Raw genomic sequence first — 16,301 nt, forward strand, 5'->3', positions numbered from 1 at the left:
CTTGTTAGTTAGCTTGTTAGAGAGAACCATCATGATGTAAGAAATTAAAAGATTAAGGCTAACAGTAGCAGGATTATGGGGCATTTCGGGGTGTGGTAGGAGAAGACTAGACAGAGGAGGTTAGTTTAGTATAGGACAGGATTCATTGTAGGAGTTCACTCTCTCCAGTAGGTGGCAGCAGTGTGACACTGAGGATGCCGGCTGTCGTTAAAGCTCAAAGAAGAGGATCGACGTTCAGGAACGTGGACTCCAGTCCGCAGTTTGCAGCGTGCTCGCGTTTCTCAAGTTTCACTCTGGCGCGTGCTCTCCGACGCCTGCTTTGTGTTGTCAGGCAGAAAGAAAGACACAGCAGTCCGGGTGGCGTGTGTCCTGATCCACGGGCACCCCATCAGCGACCACAAGAAAACAACAGCTCGTCATTTCGTTGTGTCTTCTTCACTAGTTGGCTATTATTTATCATTTTGCACCGTTTTGCTACAATGTCGGTGGGAGTGGAGTCTGGATTCTCGAGTGAGGAGGTCTTAAACAGCCGCTTCCCGCTCCATCGGGCATGCAGGGATGGAGATGTCGGTGCCTTGTGCTCCCTTCTTCAGTGCACCTCAAGCCCGGCTGACCTCACGGTGGAGGACACCTTTTACGGCTGGACGCCCATACACTGGGGCGCTCATTTCGGAAAGGTAGCTCGCTTGCTGAGCGTTTGACGGACCGGGTTTCTGCCAGTGAGAATTTTGGCAAAGCTGTGTCCAGGACGAGCGCCAGCGCTCTCCGACATTAGCCTCGTCTCGGCCATTTCCTGATGTTTGCCGTAACTGTTAGCGTTAGCGGATGATGAGCCCAAACGCAGCCATCGTTAACTGGAGGCAGACAATGGGCTGTAAACGTTTAATTCACACTGCTTCCTAGCGAACGGATTTTTTCGTAAACTGTACCAGTCTCCATTACATTTTCGGCGCCTTGTGCGTATAAACGAGGTTTTGTGTGACAAAAAAACCGAGCGTTACGTTGAGCGGGAACAATTCTCACATTAACTTAATGGCCGTTAGATGAGACGCTGACAGAGAAGCTTAAACGTGACGAGAAACATTGACGTTAGTTAGCTAAACCGACGTTTAACTTTGACAAACATGGCTTTTCTGACATCGCCGGACACGCGTTAAAACAATTTACAAGAGTGCGATATATGGGCACAAAACTAGTAATGCCCAGCAATTTTCATTTACTTCTGTACGCTATTCTAACGTTAAACCACCATATTTAAAATGTGTGGCTGATTCAAAAAGAACTTCTCAGTCAAATTTCGACGTCAATGACTCGTTTTCGACGAGCTGTGTAGAACTAAAACGATTCACCTTATGAGTTGACTACTATCAAATTCATTGCCAGCTTTTTAAAGAAGCGAGTAGTTGGTTTGGGTGTGGGTTGACATTTTTCACATTTTTCTGTCGTTTTAAAGGCCAACCAACTAATCGATTAATCGAGGAAATGAGCTGTCGTTCAATCAGAAATGAACATAACCGTTGGTAGCAGCTGTAAAGCTGTGTGTTGACCTCTCCTAAACTCACACGTGCTTGTGTTACACTTGGAGAAGGACAGCCAAAGCAACGTAGTTTGCACATGAATTGGATGCATGCCTACAGCTAGAGCTATGAGGACAGAGCGCAGAAGTATAGCATTTTTCCTCTAACCAGCTACTGTACTATACTTGTTTATACCTGCCCAGTGCCTACCTTAAAAAAAAAGCAATGAATGAATCACTGCACCCACCTTTGTAATCTGACTTCTATGTGTTGCCCTTGTCTCGTCACAGTTGGAGTGTGTGATGCGTCTGGTTCAGGTGGGCTGTGGTGTGAATGCAGTGACCTCCAGGTTTGCACAGACGCCAACTCACATTGCTGCATTTGGGGGCCACCCTGAGTGCTTGTTATGGCTACTCCAAGCTGGTGCAGATATTAACAGACAGGTACGACATCAGATGGACACACAGCGCATGCCTGCACACTGTACAAAAGGGAATTAAACACTTCAGTTTAACGCTTTGAAAATCACACAACTTGTTCAGTAAGTTTACAGTGATTTTCCTTGTTGACATTTCCTGGAGAGACGTATTAAAATGTGATCTTTCATAAAGTGTATCAATTATGCTACAAGGAAATCAGCACATTATGTGACTGAACATTTAACAGATCACTTTTATGTTAATAAGAAAAAAAATCTATATGGGCAGAGGTACACATGCGTGAGTGGAAAGAGTGGAACAGTGTGAGAGGTTGAGCTCAGACTGATCCCATCAAGGAGGATCACTCTAAAATCAGGTCAAGACCCTTGCAGTGTGCTATGTACTAAATCAGGCAGAGGACCTGGCTTCTATTCAGATTATGTTTATCCATCACATTTTCTGCTAGTGCATTTCCTCTCATAATGTAATTGTCACGTCTTCTCCTCTTTGTGTATTTTCATGCACTGGGGCTATATTTTATGCTCCGCTGCACTGCTGGGAAAAGTCAGATTAGTAGGTCACAATGACGTAACATATAGTCGTCATCATGAAACACATTTCTAAAAATTGCCTTTCAATTTGCCCAGCATATGTTGAAATAAACAGCTGGAGGGTACTCTAGGATTTTTGATCTTCCCTCCCTGATCTTCATAATATTTTTACACTACTGGTGTTGGACAGCAGAATAGCTCAGTATTTGAGCACAGCCCACATTACATTGTGGTTGAAGACACTGTTTTTTTTCTCCTCTCTCTCTCTGTCTCTCTCTCTCTCGCCAATCTGCGTTCTTCTCAATGTGTAACTGTAAATGTGTGTGGGCGGTGGTGAAGTCTGGGTGAAAAGTTCAGGCTGTGCCCTGCAGAGCTGCACCTCATTTATCATTCCTACTGTCTGTTTATTAACCTTGGAGTTGTAGAAGGAGGAAAGTAGAGAGGGTGTATTTGATTCAAAGTTTAGTATATGAAACCTCTATCGAACAATCACGCTATTCTGTGTGTAACTGCAGTCTTTTGTCATCACTCAGGACTATGTGGGTGAGACGCCCATCCACAAGGCTGCTCGTGCGGGCAGTCTGGAGTGCATCAACGCTCTCTTGATTCAGGGAGCGAAAGCTGAGTAAGTCCTGTGATCAGATCTGTGTCTGCATTTCTTTTCCTCAGTACTATTCAACATCTCAGTTACACCTTTGCAAGGGATCATCACCAAAATCAAAGCGAAGCAGTGATACAATTTGAGAGCGATTTCCACAATGCATTACCAGCATTACTTTACCAGTCTAAACATTGGAATATGGAAATATAAATTTTTGAAACATGTAAATATAAGACCTTTCAAGTAATTTTGGACCTTTTATTTTTATCATGGCTGTCCTGCACATAACACAGAAGGAAGCTGCTCTATAAAATGACAACTGAACACTAAATCACTTTAGGTTGTATACTACGTCTAACTGTAAACAGTGCTGGACACGTTGTTTAAAATTTGAGCACAGCACAGAGTAGATCAAACCAAGCACAGAAACCGTATTTCAAAGATCCAAACAATAAAACACCACTTTGTATTGCTAATTTGTGTTCAATTCTGGTGTAAAATTGTAGGCCAAAGAATTGTCAAACATTTATATCTCTTACTCCAGCTGCTATTAACGAATGGTTGCGCAGCTAATTAAAAGTCAAGGAATTATAACTAAAGAATTGATTTTTACTAGTTTGAAACTAAGACAAAATCCGCAATGTGTCTTTAACCCCTTCAGGAATCGTTTGATCCTGAGATGCGTTGTTAAATTAATAGAATTGGTGGTGCTCCCTTGAAAATGTGACACACTTTGTTAATCCTTGAAATTGTTGTTTATCATTGCAACAATTCGCATTAAGTTGCCCTCTGTGTGTAATATCTTCGCAAAGATCTATTGGGTTCATACAGAATTATTTCTAAGCACCTTTCATTTACATTCAGCAGACAATTTTATATTACCCTTGTGATTTATGGAAGAGCTGCATTTCAGTAAAAGTAGATCTAGTACATTAATAATTGTTTTTAACAGTTTTGTAAATCCACCACAATTATTCCACACACAGGAGGACAACTTAATGTAAAGATTGATGAACTGTTCTTAGCCGAGTAGGCCATATTGCATGATGTTTGTTAAGTCTAGACTGTGGTTTTCTTTGTTAACATTTGTTTTGGTTAGTGTCATACATACACAGCTTGACTAGATGACCAAATGCACATTACCTCTTTTTTGGAGCCCTTTTACTGTCAGTATGAAATGGCTATATTTTTTGTTGCATAAAATGAAAACACATAGATCATACATATGTGGTTGCATACTTCACATTTTTAGGAGACTGTGTAAGAACTGCAAGGTCAAATTTTAACGACACTTTTTGCTGACATAATTTCGATTGGTGTCATTTGTTTTAAGGGGTACAAATAATGCTCTTGATATTGACTGGATAACAATAACAAAATAGATTGTAAGATAATACATTTTACATTATGAATGAAACCAGCCCAGACCATCTTGTTTTTAGTGGTATTTCTGGAAGTGCATAAATGAACTGTGGTAAGGCTTAGTCACACCTTCTTACTTAGCAGCTGTTAAGACTACATTCTGTTACTGTTGCTGTACCTGAAGCATGGACAAAAGGAAAAGAGACACAACCCATCTTTCCTGTCTTTTAGCTTTAGATGTAAAACCTGTTGGGAGATAAAACAATTACAGATGACTGTGCTACTCTTTTTGTTTTGCTTTGCACACCTCAACAGATTTATTTCCTGAAGGTCATATAAGCCAGTTGGCCCAGTGGGCTTGGCACTTAATTTACCTGCTGTCAGAATCTTATTTTATAAGAATGCAAACTTTGCTTTTTGAAGCTGTTATTTAATTTATCATAGTTTCATAAATCTGCTCATGTTTGGCTAGAGAAACATGTGCACACTAATTGGCATTTGAAGCAGAATATTGAATATCTATGATGCTAACACTGAACATTTGAGCATATTTAAATTAAAGATTCCCTTATTAGAATGATGTATTTGCCAGTTTTTCTTTCTCGTCTTAACTGTTTTACTTGCAGTTTCATTTTTTGCAACAAGCTCTATGCCTTTTCCTCTGATACCATTGATGTCCAGAGACCCCAAAACAACCAGGGAGTTTATAGATGAGGAGTTTGTGTATAGCTTTTGTACGTTTGTATCCTTTCATCAGAAAAACTGGTCAACTGAGCTCAGCAAATGGCAGTGGACGAAGTTAATCAAATATACCAAAGTGAAACATTGGTACTATATATGAGGCACTCGTTAGAATGAGGAGAGAAGGCATTTGTATTTAACATCATTGAATTAAATTTTATTAGTAGTTATGCTGATTTGGGCCTCCAGTTGCCCCAGATTTCAAAATCATAATATCATAGAATATTTAATATTCTCGTCTTGGAGGTTTCTTTTTAACTACATGGCCCCAGTGACATAAAATGCAAACAGAAACTAAAGCAATAGCAAAATGTTATACATTTTATGAAGGTAGAACAGCTGCGACACATTGATTTTTATGAATGAGACTGTAAACCAAAGTGATTTGCTTTATACCTTTAGTTGATCCTTTGTTTTCCACGGTATATTATACCCCTGGTTGATTTGGCTGTTTCAACAAATTAAATCCATGCAGATATGTTTTATAAATGCTTCATTTTTTGCTCAAGTCTTGTAATGTGCATTTGGTTATCAGCCGATGAGTAATGTTTATGATGAAAATGATATGTGATTTTTTTTCCCCCTGCAGATCACAGATATTGCATTTAGTTTAGTTAATTATCAAGTTTTGTTTTGTTTTTGTTTGTTTTTTTACTTATGACCCAGAAATGTAGTGGGACACAACTGGGAGGGAACTAAGGCACACTAGGGGGGAATGAGGCTCATGACAAAATAACTTTACACTAACTCCAAAATTAAGTTGATGTCAGATGTCTGTCAAAATAACGTCAAAACTTTTCTCTTACATTTGCTTATTAATAATAACAATGCAGGGTCGAGCTAAGAAAAAGCATTATGCAAAGCCTAAAACTGGCAAAAGCCAAATAATCTTTATGAGTGCATATAAAAGAGTCAATAAATATACCGTAGACACTCATAGGACACTGAATTGAACACATTTACGTTTATATGCATAAAAATAAGTTAATATATTATTGGTAGTGTGACATGCAGTTTGTTGTAACTTTCTTTTTTTTTTTTAATAGTAGCATAAGTGCAAAAGAAATGCAGAAAATTTTGTAGGTAGTCAATTGGCTGTAAAATGACCTTTTCAGCTATAACGCATTTTTTAATTTCTGTGCAATACAATTTCAGCAAATCAGCAATGTATGTAATAAACCAGTACAGCCGTCATGAATATTTCCTTCAATCCTGCATGGTCTCAATCTTCTCCCCAAAATCTCTGATAGTTTGTTTCTTTTGCGTTTGAAGACAGCTTTAAGCTCCCCACTGTCACAGCTCTAAGAAGTGCCTGCACATTGCCGTCTGTAACAAAATGAAGACAACAATGAACAGTCTACAGTAAAACCGGCTGCATTGCATCTGATTGCAACAGCTGGCCCGTGCCTTCACAAGAGGAAATAATCAGTCTGTATTCATAAATGGCCTAACTGTTTGCACTTCGCAGCAGTGACTTTCCCCACTCTTCTTTGCTCTAGTGGTGTCAGCCTTTTTGCTTGTTGGAGAAGAAAACAAGAGATGTGAGGAGAAACTGTACTAAATGAATCCATCTCTGATTTATTAGGCGGAACTGCAGTTTAGTGACCTCTCTTACCATCTGCCCCTACCACTCTTTGAACACACTCAGTTTGCTGAACGGCTGCTGAATTAGCCACAGATTAGGGATCACCCAACAGCTCCTGATGGTTGACTGGGTTTGAGTTAAAAGTATTTCGATGCATTTCGTAGTCCAAAATATGTACTAAGGCTTTCTCCCTCAGACAGGCTTTTATACATTTTCATGAATCGTTGGCTACGTAGAATTGTGTATGAGTTCAGATGAAACTACCACGGTATCACAGTTAGGTACATTTTCCTATTTCCTGAGACCCAAACCACCAACCCCTCACACTGATATCTGTATTTTATATTGACATATTCACACACAGGAATTTCTGCTTGCACTTGCTTGCGCTGCAGAGCCTTGGTCCAGACGAAGGGATAAATCTATTTGAATGACCGAAGAGGGAAGTGTGATGCTTATCTTTGTCCAATTACAAAGTGAGAAGAATTTTCCTTTGGGAAACTACTACATCTGAATGGTTTTAGTTCATTAAGACCGGAACAGTCTTGTGAAGAAGACTTCCTCTTAATGAAGATACTGGACTCCTTTGCCTACTTTTTATCATCTCTCCGTTTAATCCTAATATGACAAAATACGGTGAATAAACAATGTTCATAGTTCAAATGAAACACACTTTAAATATCCATGCAATTCAATGGGACAAAATTTCCTTAACTTTACCTTGTGCATTTTAAACCAAAGCTATTTAGGAAAAAGGGTGGACACAAACATCTTTTCCAATGTGAAAAACCTTTAGTGCAGTTCTTTGCTCATTCAATGAATAAATACTCTCCAGTTCTGACATAACCAATGCTATAGCAGCATCTACTCTAACCTCTTTACCATCGTTGTTATCAAACGAACAGTCTCTTCACTCGCTGTCGTCACACCTAAAGTAGTTCCTCATAGGAGTGTGGTTTGGCCACAAGCGTATAATTTGAAGCGTGGCAAGATTCTTGTGAAGTGCTATCTCCAGCTCCCTCACAGGATAACTTGTGTCCAACTGTAAAAATAATCTTAGATGGGTTAAAACAATCGGAGATATTTAAAAAATGTGATAAAAATAAATGAGCATTTCTATCACCCTAAAATCCAAGTTTCACCATTAAAAAGAGGTTTTTATCATTTGTCATGAGCCTCAAAGTGTTCAGGAGGTCCATTAGCAAGCTAGCAGCAGGAAGGAAAGTGTTTAGAGGCTGCCAGTGATGAGAGTAGTGCAGAGACAGAGGCTTAGAGCAGCTGAGTGAGATGGGTTAGATTTGCATAGCATCATGTACTGAACTGTGTAATGCTAACAATCATCCTGTTGCAATGGTTATTCACTGTCATTTCACTGTACCAAATATTTTATCTTCTACACAGAAATGTTTCATTTTGTATGTCATAGTATTAACCCTATACAATATCATAGTCTGTTTTGACATCTAATCTTTGTCACCTTTTCCTTTATGAAAGTGACAATAAGTTACAAAAAAAAGTTTTCTATACTGTTAACAGAAACAGAACCGTACGTCTTAATGTTTTGCAGCCATTGAATTGGAAATGACTTGGTTTTTTCAAGTAATCCTAGAAAGGGGGAGAATAGACACTGCTGAGTCTGCCCCGTTCCCTGGGATAGCCGCACTGTTGTGGCATTGAGTGTTCTCACTATCGCTTCCTATCTACACACTGGCAAACTGTTGAGGTATTTCTTGCGGTGATTGGTTTTAATGCTAGGTTTCTATGAATCAAAACTAAAGTTTTAGACCTGCATGCTTTGCTTATTATCCATAATTGTTCCTGTATCTAGTCTTTTGTTTTCATTTTATGATTTGTTTTTGATTATGTGAACTAACCATAGGAGCCCTTTATATGGACAGGTTTAATCACGTGAGTCCCATGTCAACATGTAGCATGATAATAGGCTGGAAGGTTAGACGATAGATAGAAAAGATACATATTGTGTGCTTAGGACGGAAAAGCAAAGCATACCAGGCATTTACAAAGAATTAACGCTTCCTTTTTAAAATTCCTTGTCAAACCTGGGTTAACCAGTGCACTCTGTTATCCATTTTTTGGATCAGTGCTTACTGTAGATGTCAGGTCTCACTAAAGGAATACTGTTTTTAGGATATTGTAAAGGAATTACAGGCTTTTCAGTTATCAAGGAGGTCATCCAATAGTCCAAGAAGGAAGAAGAAATAATGGAGGTTAAGTGTATTGCGAAAAAAAAAAATCTATATCAGATTGTGTTTTTGTGCATTCCTGAATGCTGTTGTAATGCCACAGCACTTGAAACCCACCTGGATTCTTTTTGGTCAAACCTTAAAATAAGGCTGGGAGTTTCCTTGACTGTTTTGTCAATAAAAACAAGATCTTTTACTCCATAAAATGAGAAAGTGGACTTTGCAGCCACTCTTAGTATTGAGTTTTTTTTTTTAAGTGTTGAAAAACTGAGTGGAAGCCAAAGTTCAGGAGATGGGAAGATTTGTTGGGATTTGAGCTGAGGTCAGCACACATGTGGCTCCAGAGACTGCAGACTTAACCACTGGACCTTCTCTGGACAACAAGTACGACAACTAATTTTTGTAGCTTTTAAAATGGACATATTTACAATAAGTGTAGTTAACAATATCTGATTATTGCTTAAAGGGTAAGACAATTCCTTGAAATTTATTTTGCATGCATTAAATTTATTTTGCACTGGAGAGGCGCCAATGAATGTTTCGATTCATTGGCGCCTCTCTAGTCCATACTAATTGGCTCACTTATTCTGTTCAGAGAGAACGTTTTTGAAGAGTAATGAATTGTTGAGTTAAAACCCTTTAAATGGTAGAATCTCTGTTCCTTAGAGTGAGATCAAGCCATCTACCTTACCTCAAAATTGTTTTTGATATAAATGTAATTTCTTGGAATAATCCTTTGGAAGCGTTAATTTTGAAGGGGACGGGTAATGTGCAACAAGTTATTGTGTGATTTAATTTTTTTTTTTTCAATGTTAAATTCTTTATAAAATGTTTTTCATGTGCACTAGCTCTTGAAATGTTTCTTTTTGCACAACTGTTTAGATAAAAATGCAGAGAAAGAACAGTTTCTAAACAAAATGAGTGACCAAACAGTAGCTGTCTGCTTAAAATTCCGCCTCATTGTGTGGAAGTCAATGTCACTTGGTTTCAACTAAACTGTTAAGTAGAAGCAACGGCAGTAAGTAAGCTAGAACAAAACCTACTGTTTAATCAAACATCTCCTAAAGCAGCCACCAAGTATGCCATCTTAAAATGGACATTACCTATTCTCTGGTTTGTTGATATGTCTATAAAATAGGCTGCAGATGGTGAAGTTTCCATTTTTCCTGTCACTTTTTTATTAGTAAGTACAAGCTTGGATGTGAGCCAGAGTCCCAGTTCTCTGACAAAGACGTGGCTGTTTGCTCCGAGAACTCATTTTGCAGTGAGATGACATTTAGACACAGAACAAGTGCAGTATTGTTTTGTAACTGGCCAATGAAAGGAGAGAAATTCTCATCATTAAGCCAAAAGGCCCCTATTTGTTAGAGGTAGACTGTCAGATATGTGTTCCTGCACGTAAATTTCACTTTGGCATGAGAAAATTGACCGTGTTATATCTGTCAATTTATTTACTAAATAACTGCAGCAGCAACATACAGATAAGAGTGTATTCTTACATAGTATTAATTAATTGCATTGAAAAGAGGGATTATCTGTCATGGATATTTTTTCCAGTGAAATTGCTTCCATACTCAGGTGCCATGTGCAAGTCTAAAAATTGAAAAGCTATGAGACAGCGCTGTTTGCTCATTCATTATTGCACTCAAAAAGTCCTGTTATACCTGCTGCAACTGGATATGAGTAACACCTCTGAACGTAGTGCAAAGATTTTGATTAAAGAATGGCCCTACAAACTTCTCTTAGAGTAGCACAGCTGTTTCCTCATTCTTTCATTCTCTTGTTGATCTTTCTTGAAAACAAGACGAAGACTAGATGAAGATGTGTGGATTTCCATCGTTTGAAGGTTGCAGTTTGTCCTTGTTTCATTCTTCTTTGCGACTACTGAATCTGCCTGAAGATAACACTCTCCCACATCCTGGCTTCCTTTGGATGATGAACTTCTGGATCGTCTTGAGAATAATTTTACAATCTAATATTTTCCATTTTAGCTTCCCACTTAACACACATACAGTGCACCAGTCCAGGTTTTCTCTTTGCTTAAATTTGTCACATGGCTACATCATTGGCTGCAATCTGGATGCAGGCATTGCAGAAATCTTTGAGCAGTATCACTGATGGAAATGTGAGATGATGGCAGCCTTTCTTTCTTTCCAAAATCCTCCTTGATGTCGCATTTGTCCTGCAGACAAGACGAAGCTCTTCACATCACCTGCAAGTCTCTTTTGAATTCAGCGGATCATTTATCGAAATATCTTACTCATCATTTCAGGTTCTCATTTAAATACACCAGTGCATACCTTCAGCTGTCCTAATCATGTCCTTTTGCAGCATACATGTTTCCTTAATTATTTGGAAACTGTCAAGATTTAAGTTCTATGGAAAATGCAAATGATCCAAAAGGATCAGTCGTCATCTCTCATGAGGATGACGAAGAGGATGTGAGAGGGTAGAGCAGTACAGGCTATTTCTATACATCTGTATGTCTGTCTGTGTGTGCGAATACTTGCTTAATGAGTCTGTGTGTGTGTGTGTGCCTGTGTGTGAGCGCTTGGGCTTGTCTTGTTTTTGTTTGTTCTTTGTTTGTGTAACTCAAACGTACAGTGAGTGTCTCTAACACTGCTTCTTCCCGTTGTGCAGTATGAGGAATGCCAGTGGGCTGACTGCTGCTGACCTGGCCCACGCCCAGGGATTCCAGGAGTGCGCTGAGATTCTCTCCAATGCCCAGAACTTCCAGCAAAACATGGCTCAGTCCCATAACGGGGTTTTTCTGAATGGCGTGACCCAGAATGGGGGCCACGCTCACCCCACCATCCAGGGACGCAGCTTCTTGAATGGCGTGCCCAACAGAAAGAGGTCGTTCGATGGCATGGAAGCAAACCCAGTGAAGAAGGCTAGACCTAACGGTAGGACACTGAGCTGATCAAACCTGCCTTGAGTTATTTTTAGGTATACCTTTTTTCTTTTCCAGGTTCCTTCCAGCTTGAACGTTTAATATTATCTTAGACTGCAGATATTCTGGACAAAATTATGCAACAATAAGCCAAATTCGCTGCATTTTTGAGCACAGACAAGACTGCCCCATGTGGGATCTGTGTGTGTGACCTCATATGATGAAAGTAGGCAGATATAAAATGTAGACTTCAAACAAAATCCAGTCTGTACTAATAAAACCAAACTTCACACACTGTATTTTATTTTAGCATCAGACATCAACTGTAAGAGCTTTATTAAAACAAAGTATCCATTTAACTGTGTAGTGTGGAGTTCAGAACCATAGTTACCCAAGAGTGGATGACAAGAAACTTGGAAATGGGATTTTTGGAGCTTGGACTTAAAATGGTGTTAAAAAAATCTTTTTTTTTTTTCAGCCAGTGGGAAAAAGGTAGAAATGCCTTCAAAATCGCTGCAGGAGCAGCAAGAGATCCAATTGGAGCTTTACATGATGGCCTAATGTTCCTGTCATGTTTGAAGTTAAAAATAAATTTATTTTTAAATGCCATTCCCAGTTTTATTTTTGGATGCATGTCTTTCTCTTAGGTTTGGGCATGTCACCAGAATTGCTGAACGGGAATGGGCCACTGGGTGGTGCTGGAGAGGCCCAGATGGAAAGCATGAACATGGAGTTGGCAGCGACTGTAACCTCAGGTGGGCCAGGACCCTTTGCATTTGAGCTGAATGGGTTTGCACCACCACAAGGGCCAGGGCCCATGGATCAGTGTGAGGACCAAGGGGGACAGGGCAGGTCGAGCCCTGCAACTAAAGAGCTGGAGGTCATCACTGTGGCGTCAATGCAGACCCCTTGTCGTTGCACCAACTCCTATGCCTACCTGTAGAGGGCTTGTGTGCGTGTGGTGGCAAACGCTAATGTTCTCATTTGTGTCTTTTTGGTATCATCTGGCTATGTTTTTTGTTGTTGAATTTTTTTTTTTTTTGGCATAATACATGCTTAAAGGAATAGATCTGTTTTGGTCTGATGGTAAGCTACACTTGAGAGATGAATAGTAGTGTGTGCGCTTTTCTACTTTTCCATGTACCTGATTATCCTCGGATGGATAAAAGTATTGCAATTTCTTTGTTATATAGTTATATTTAATGCATCCGTCCAATTATACAGATAATCGTTGCGTAATTCTGAATTTCTTATGTTTATGAGAAAAGGATAAGTTTTGTTTTGCACAATTATACAGCAACATCCTAGATAAGGCAAAATGATTGGCATTCCCTTGACATTGTGGGGCCGCCACTGCAAATGTAGGTCATATTGGTTGATTGGAAAAATAAGTCTTGATGACGTCTAACATTATTCTTAATTATTGCTTGTCAAATAATGCTTCGTTGCATAATAGGAAAATGGGCAAATGCATTGGCCACATAAAGATGTAACTATTGGCCTTGTGCTGGGAACATCAGTGTATTTCAGTATAGAATGGGTAAAGCTGATACATGCTCATCCCAAACAGGTTAGGAAAAGTGTGATATTCCTTTACAGTTCAATGTTTTTTTGAGGCACATGTTTTTCTCCCAGATGAGTTTCAGAAATTAAATCAAATATTCTTTGATTTTAAATAATGTTTGATGATGACACGTAAAAATGATTCTTTAATGTACAGTCAGGAAATAGCTCCCAGAATTAAATGCTACCACATATTTGCTGATGCTGTTTTGCATTCAAGACTGACCTCATGCCAAAGTATATCCCAACATGAATGTAGCTCCTAAAGTATAGATGATTAAGGTGTGCAGCCTTTTTCTAGTTTGCAGATGTCATGTACTAGGACGTAGTGGTTCATGGGCTTGGAATTTGGTTATTCCTGTTTTTTCCCTTGCGTTCATTTGGCTGTGTGCTTATAGATTCTCAAGCATGGTGAATGTTTACTGTGTATGTTAGCAGTTTTTTAGGCAACTAGCTGGGCTTGCACATCTGTGTGTTACATAATAATACCCAGTCTGATTTTGGAATTGGTAACTGGCCATTTTACAATCAGTTATGAGTAACCAGTTTTGCTCAAGAAAGTTTGCATGAACTTGCAAAAAGCCTTATTTCTTGAGCTTTACTTGAGAGCTGAACAATTACTCGATGTACATTATTTTCAACTTTTATAGATACCAGTAAGGGAATTTTTTTTCTTTCTGTATTTTGTAGTACTATTTCATGTTACAGGTGGTTTGTTTGTATTTTGCTTTACATGCCAGAAGGTCAGAGTGTATAGTCATTCAACTTGGAGCGTGCAATGCTTGGTACTGAGCAGGTTTAGCTTTGTACTTGATTGTGTGAAATCATTAAATGTTGATAAATTTTATAAATGTGATTGTGGTGGACTTCTTGTTTTCTTGATGTATTGCCATGCATCTGTTAAATCCCATCCCTATGGCATTTTTGTTGGCCTTTGAACTAAATTTTAGTTGAACGGTTGTAAAGAATTTTACTGGATTAAATTTCCCTTATATAAATCACCTCTGCATGTTATGTAGGTTTTTGCATTATGGCATGCCATCACGTCTGGAAGATTTAAGATTTGCTTGACTTGACGCATTAGCTTAAATACCACGGTGGAGTCAGAAACTGGGTCAGTGTGTCAAACTGCACGAACTGTAAGTTACAGCAACCACAGTTCAGTATTTGATCCACTTAACAGGGCCTCGGGTCAAACTTGTGGGATTACACAAGGCTCTAGAATGTATTTTGCAATTTATTGATCCACTTTTTGTGAGTAATGCGTGTGTTGAAATGCGGTCATGTAAAGCCTTCTAAACTTTTTAGTTTGCCCCTCATCTCCAGCCCCCTTTTTAATAGTTGTGCAAAACAAAATAATTCAGTATTCTGCCTCTCTTGTTGTATTTATAAATGCAGGAAAATTGTGACTAAATGAATTATGTGTGTGCCCTTTGACTATTTGTCTCATTTCCAGTGGCAGGTGAGAGACACTGTGAGGAATTTTCCTCAAATGGTCATGATCAACCACATCTTCCATTTGGGTGTGACCCAGCGGCAGAAGTCAGCCAGCTCATCTACAGCGACTCACCTGAGAACAACAGCACTGCAGGCAGCCAGGTGGAGCACCTGAAGTCTGTGAAAGCAGAGCAGTTGTATGACCATGCCTTCTTCAACACCATGCTTCTTTACCATGGATCCTAAAGTAGAAAGGATCTAGTTGTCAGGCCGTCCTTTTTGCCTGAATCTCATATAAGCCTAAGCAAGCATTAATTTGCCTTAAAGCCATTGAGTGGTCCTGTTATTCATTGAAATGATTATTTGTTGTTTAAAAGGGCAGGCCCATTGTTGAGGATGGATTGAAATTTGTAACTGATAAAGTTGATTGTTTGTTTCTGTTGTTAAAGAAAGTGATTGTTTAGCTTATTATTCAAGTTTGATTAAGCTGTACATAGCCTTGTTCTAATACACTAAAGCATATGTACTGAACCACTGCCAATACTTAAATTTTGTTTGTCTCATCTAGAGGTGGGGTGTTGCCTCCTATTTGATGTTAATAATAAACAATGCAAAGTACATCCTATGTTACGCCATAATTTACAAAAGAAAAGCCAAAGCTTTTTTGCATTTATAATGTATTTTATATTTATAATTATTTATCCACAATACTGCTGTAAATGGAGAGGACAGGGCTATCCACTCTGCCCACAGTCACCACGGTCTTTTGAGTTTAAGGACAGCTTGCATCCCTGGTGTTGCATTACTGTCGTCTTGTGGAGTGAGTTAACTCCTACAGTGTCTGGATTGTCAGATATTTCCTATCAATCTATCTATCTATCCTGTCCTCTTAAAAGCTGACCAGATGCTTCCTGCCTTGTCCACCTCTGCCACACTCCAGTATGGAGCTCTTGTTAGCACTGATCTTTTTACTATCTCCATCATATCGTGTCTTTCTGAGGTGGATTTAATGCTGTTAACAAGTATGCGTTGTACTGGTTTCTGGTACTTGAAAATGTTCACCAAGTCCAGTTGGCCCCTTCCTTACGTTAATAGTCCCGTTGAATCTTGTAACTCCTATTGTTAGTGCGGTTGTTACTAGCTTCTCGTTTCTATTTCCTCCCGTTTCTCTTAATACACACTCTATTTTACAATGTGTGTAGTGGCCTTCCTCTTCTCCCCTCGTCTTCTGCCAACAGTCACCTGTCACCAGGAGCGACCTTCATCATCGCTACGATACACAAACAGCACGTCATTATGACCACGCCCTGTGACGCATGACGATCTCAATGAGAAATTGGGGAGACAAAACATGCTGTTAAATAAAACAACTTAGCAGATGCATGTTCCTGTTATATAGCATAATTTACTTCTTAAAACACATTTTGT

At 39.1% G+C, this 16,301-nt stretch overlaps 1 protein-coding gene across 2 annotated transcripts; it reads left to right on the forward strand.

Moving 5' to 3' along the window:
- Nucleotides 1-319: 319 nt before the first annotated feature.
- Nucleotides 320-15,487, forward strand: ankrd10b (ankyrin repeat domain 10b). 2 transcript variants are annotated; one of them, XM_041950376.1, is made up of 6 exons: nucleotides 320-677; nucleotides 1,808-1,960; nucleotides 3,021-3,112; nucleotides 11,621-11,886; nucleotides 12,521-12,628; nucleotides 14,893-15,487. In XM_041950376.1, exons 1-6 carry the CDS (start codon nucleotides 480-482, stop codon nucleotides 15,117-15,119), a joined length of 1,044 nt encoding a protein of 347 aa, XP_041806310.1. In that variant the 5' UTR covers nucleotides 320-479; the 3' UTR covers nucleotides 15,120-15,487. The 2 variants fall into 2 exon arrangements, with proteins under 2 accessions (XP_041806310.1, XP_041806311.1); XM_041950377.1 differs by having other exon boundaries at nucleotides 14,899-15,487.
- Nucleotides 15,488-16,301: the final 814 nt, after the last annotated feature.

The sequence above is a fragment of the Chelmon rostratus genome, chromosome 13 (genome assembly GCF_017976325.1).
Source record: "Chelmon rostratus isolate fCheRos1 chromosome 13, fCheRos1.pri, whole genome shotgun sequence".
In the NCBI taxonomy this organism is placed as follows: domain Eukaryota; kingdom Metazoa; phylum Chordata; class Actinopteri; order Chaetodontiformes; family Chaetodontidae; genus Chelmon; species Chelmon rostratus.

Bases quoted from the DNA above. Each gene is read 5' to 3' on its own strand.
- ankrd10b (XM_041950376.1), top strand. From the start codon at position 480: ATGTCGGTGGGAGTGGAGTCTGGATTCTCGAGTGAGGAGGTCTTAAAC. The intron at 3,113-11,620 runs GTAAGTCCTGTG...CCCGTTGTGCAG, and splicing joins ATTCAGGGAGCGAAAGCTGA to TATGAGGAATGCCAGTGGGC. The intron at 11,887-12,520 runs GTAGGACACTGA...TCTTTCTCTTAG, and splicing joins GAAGAAGGCTAGACCTAACG to GTTTGGGCATGTCACCAGAA.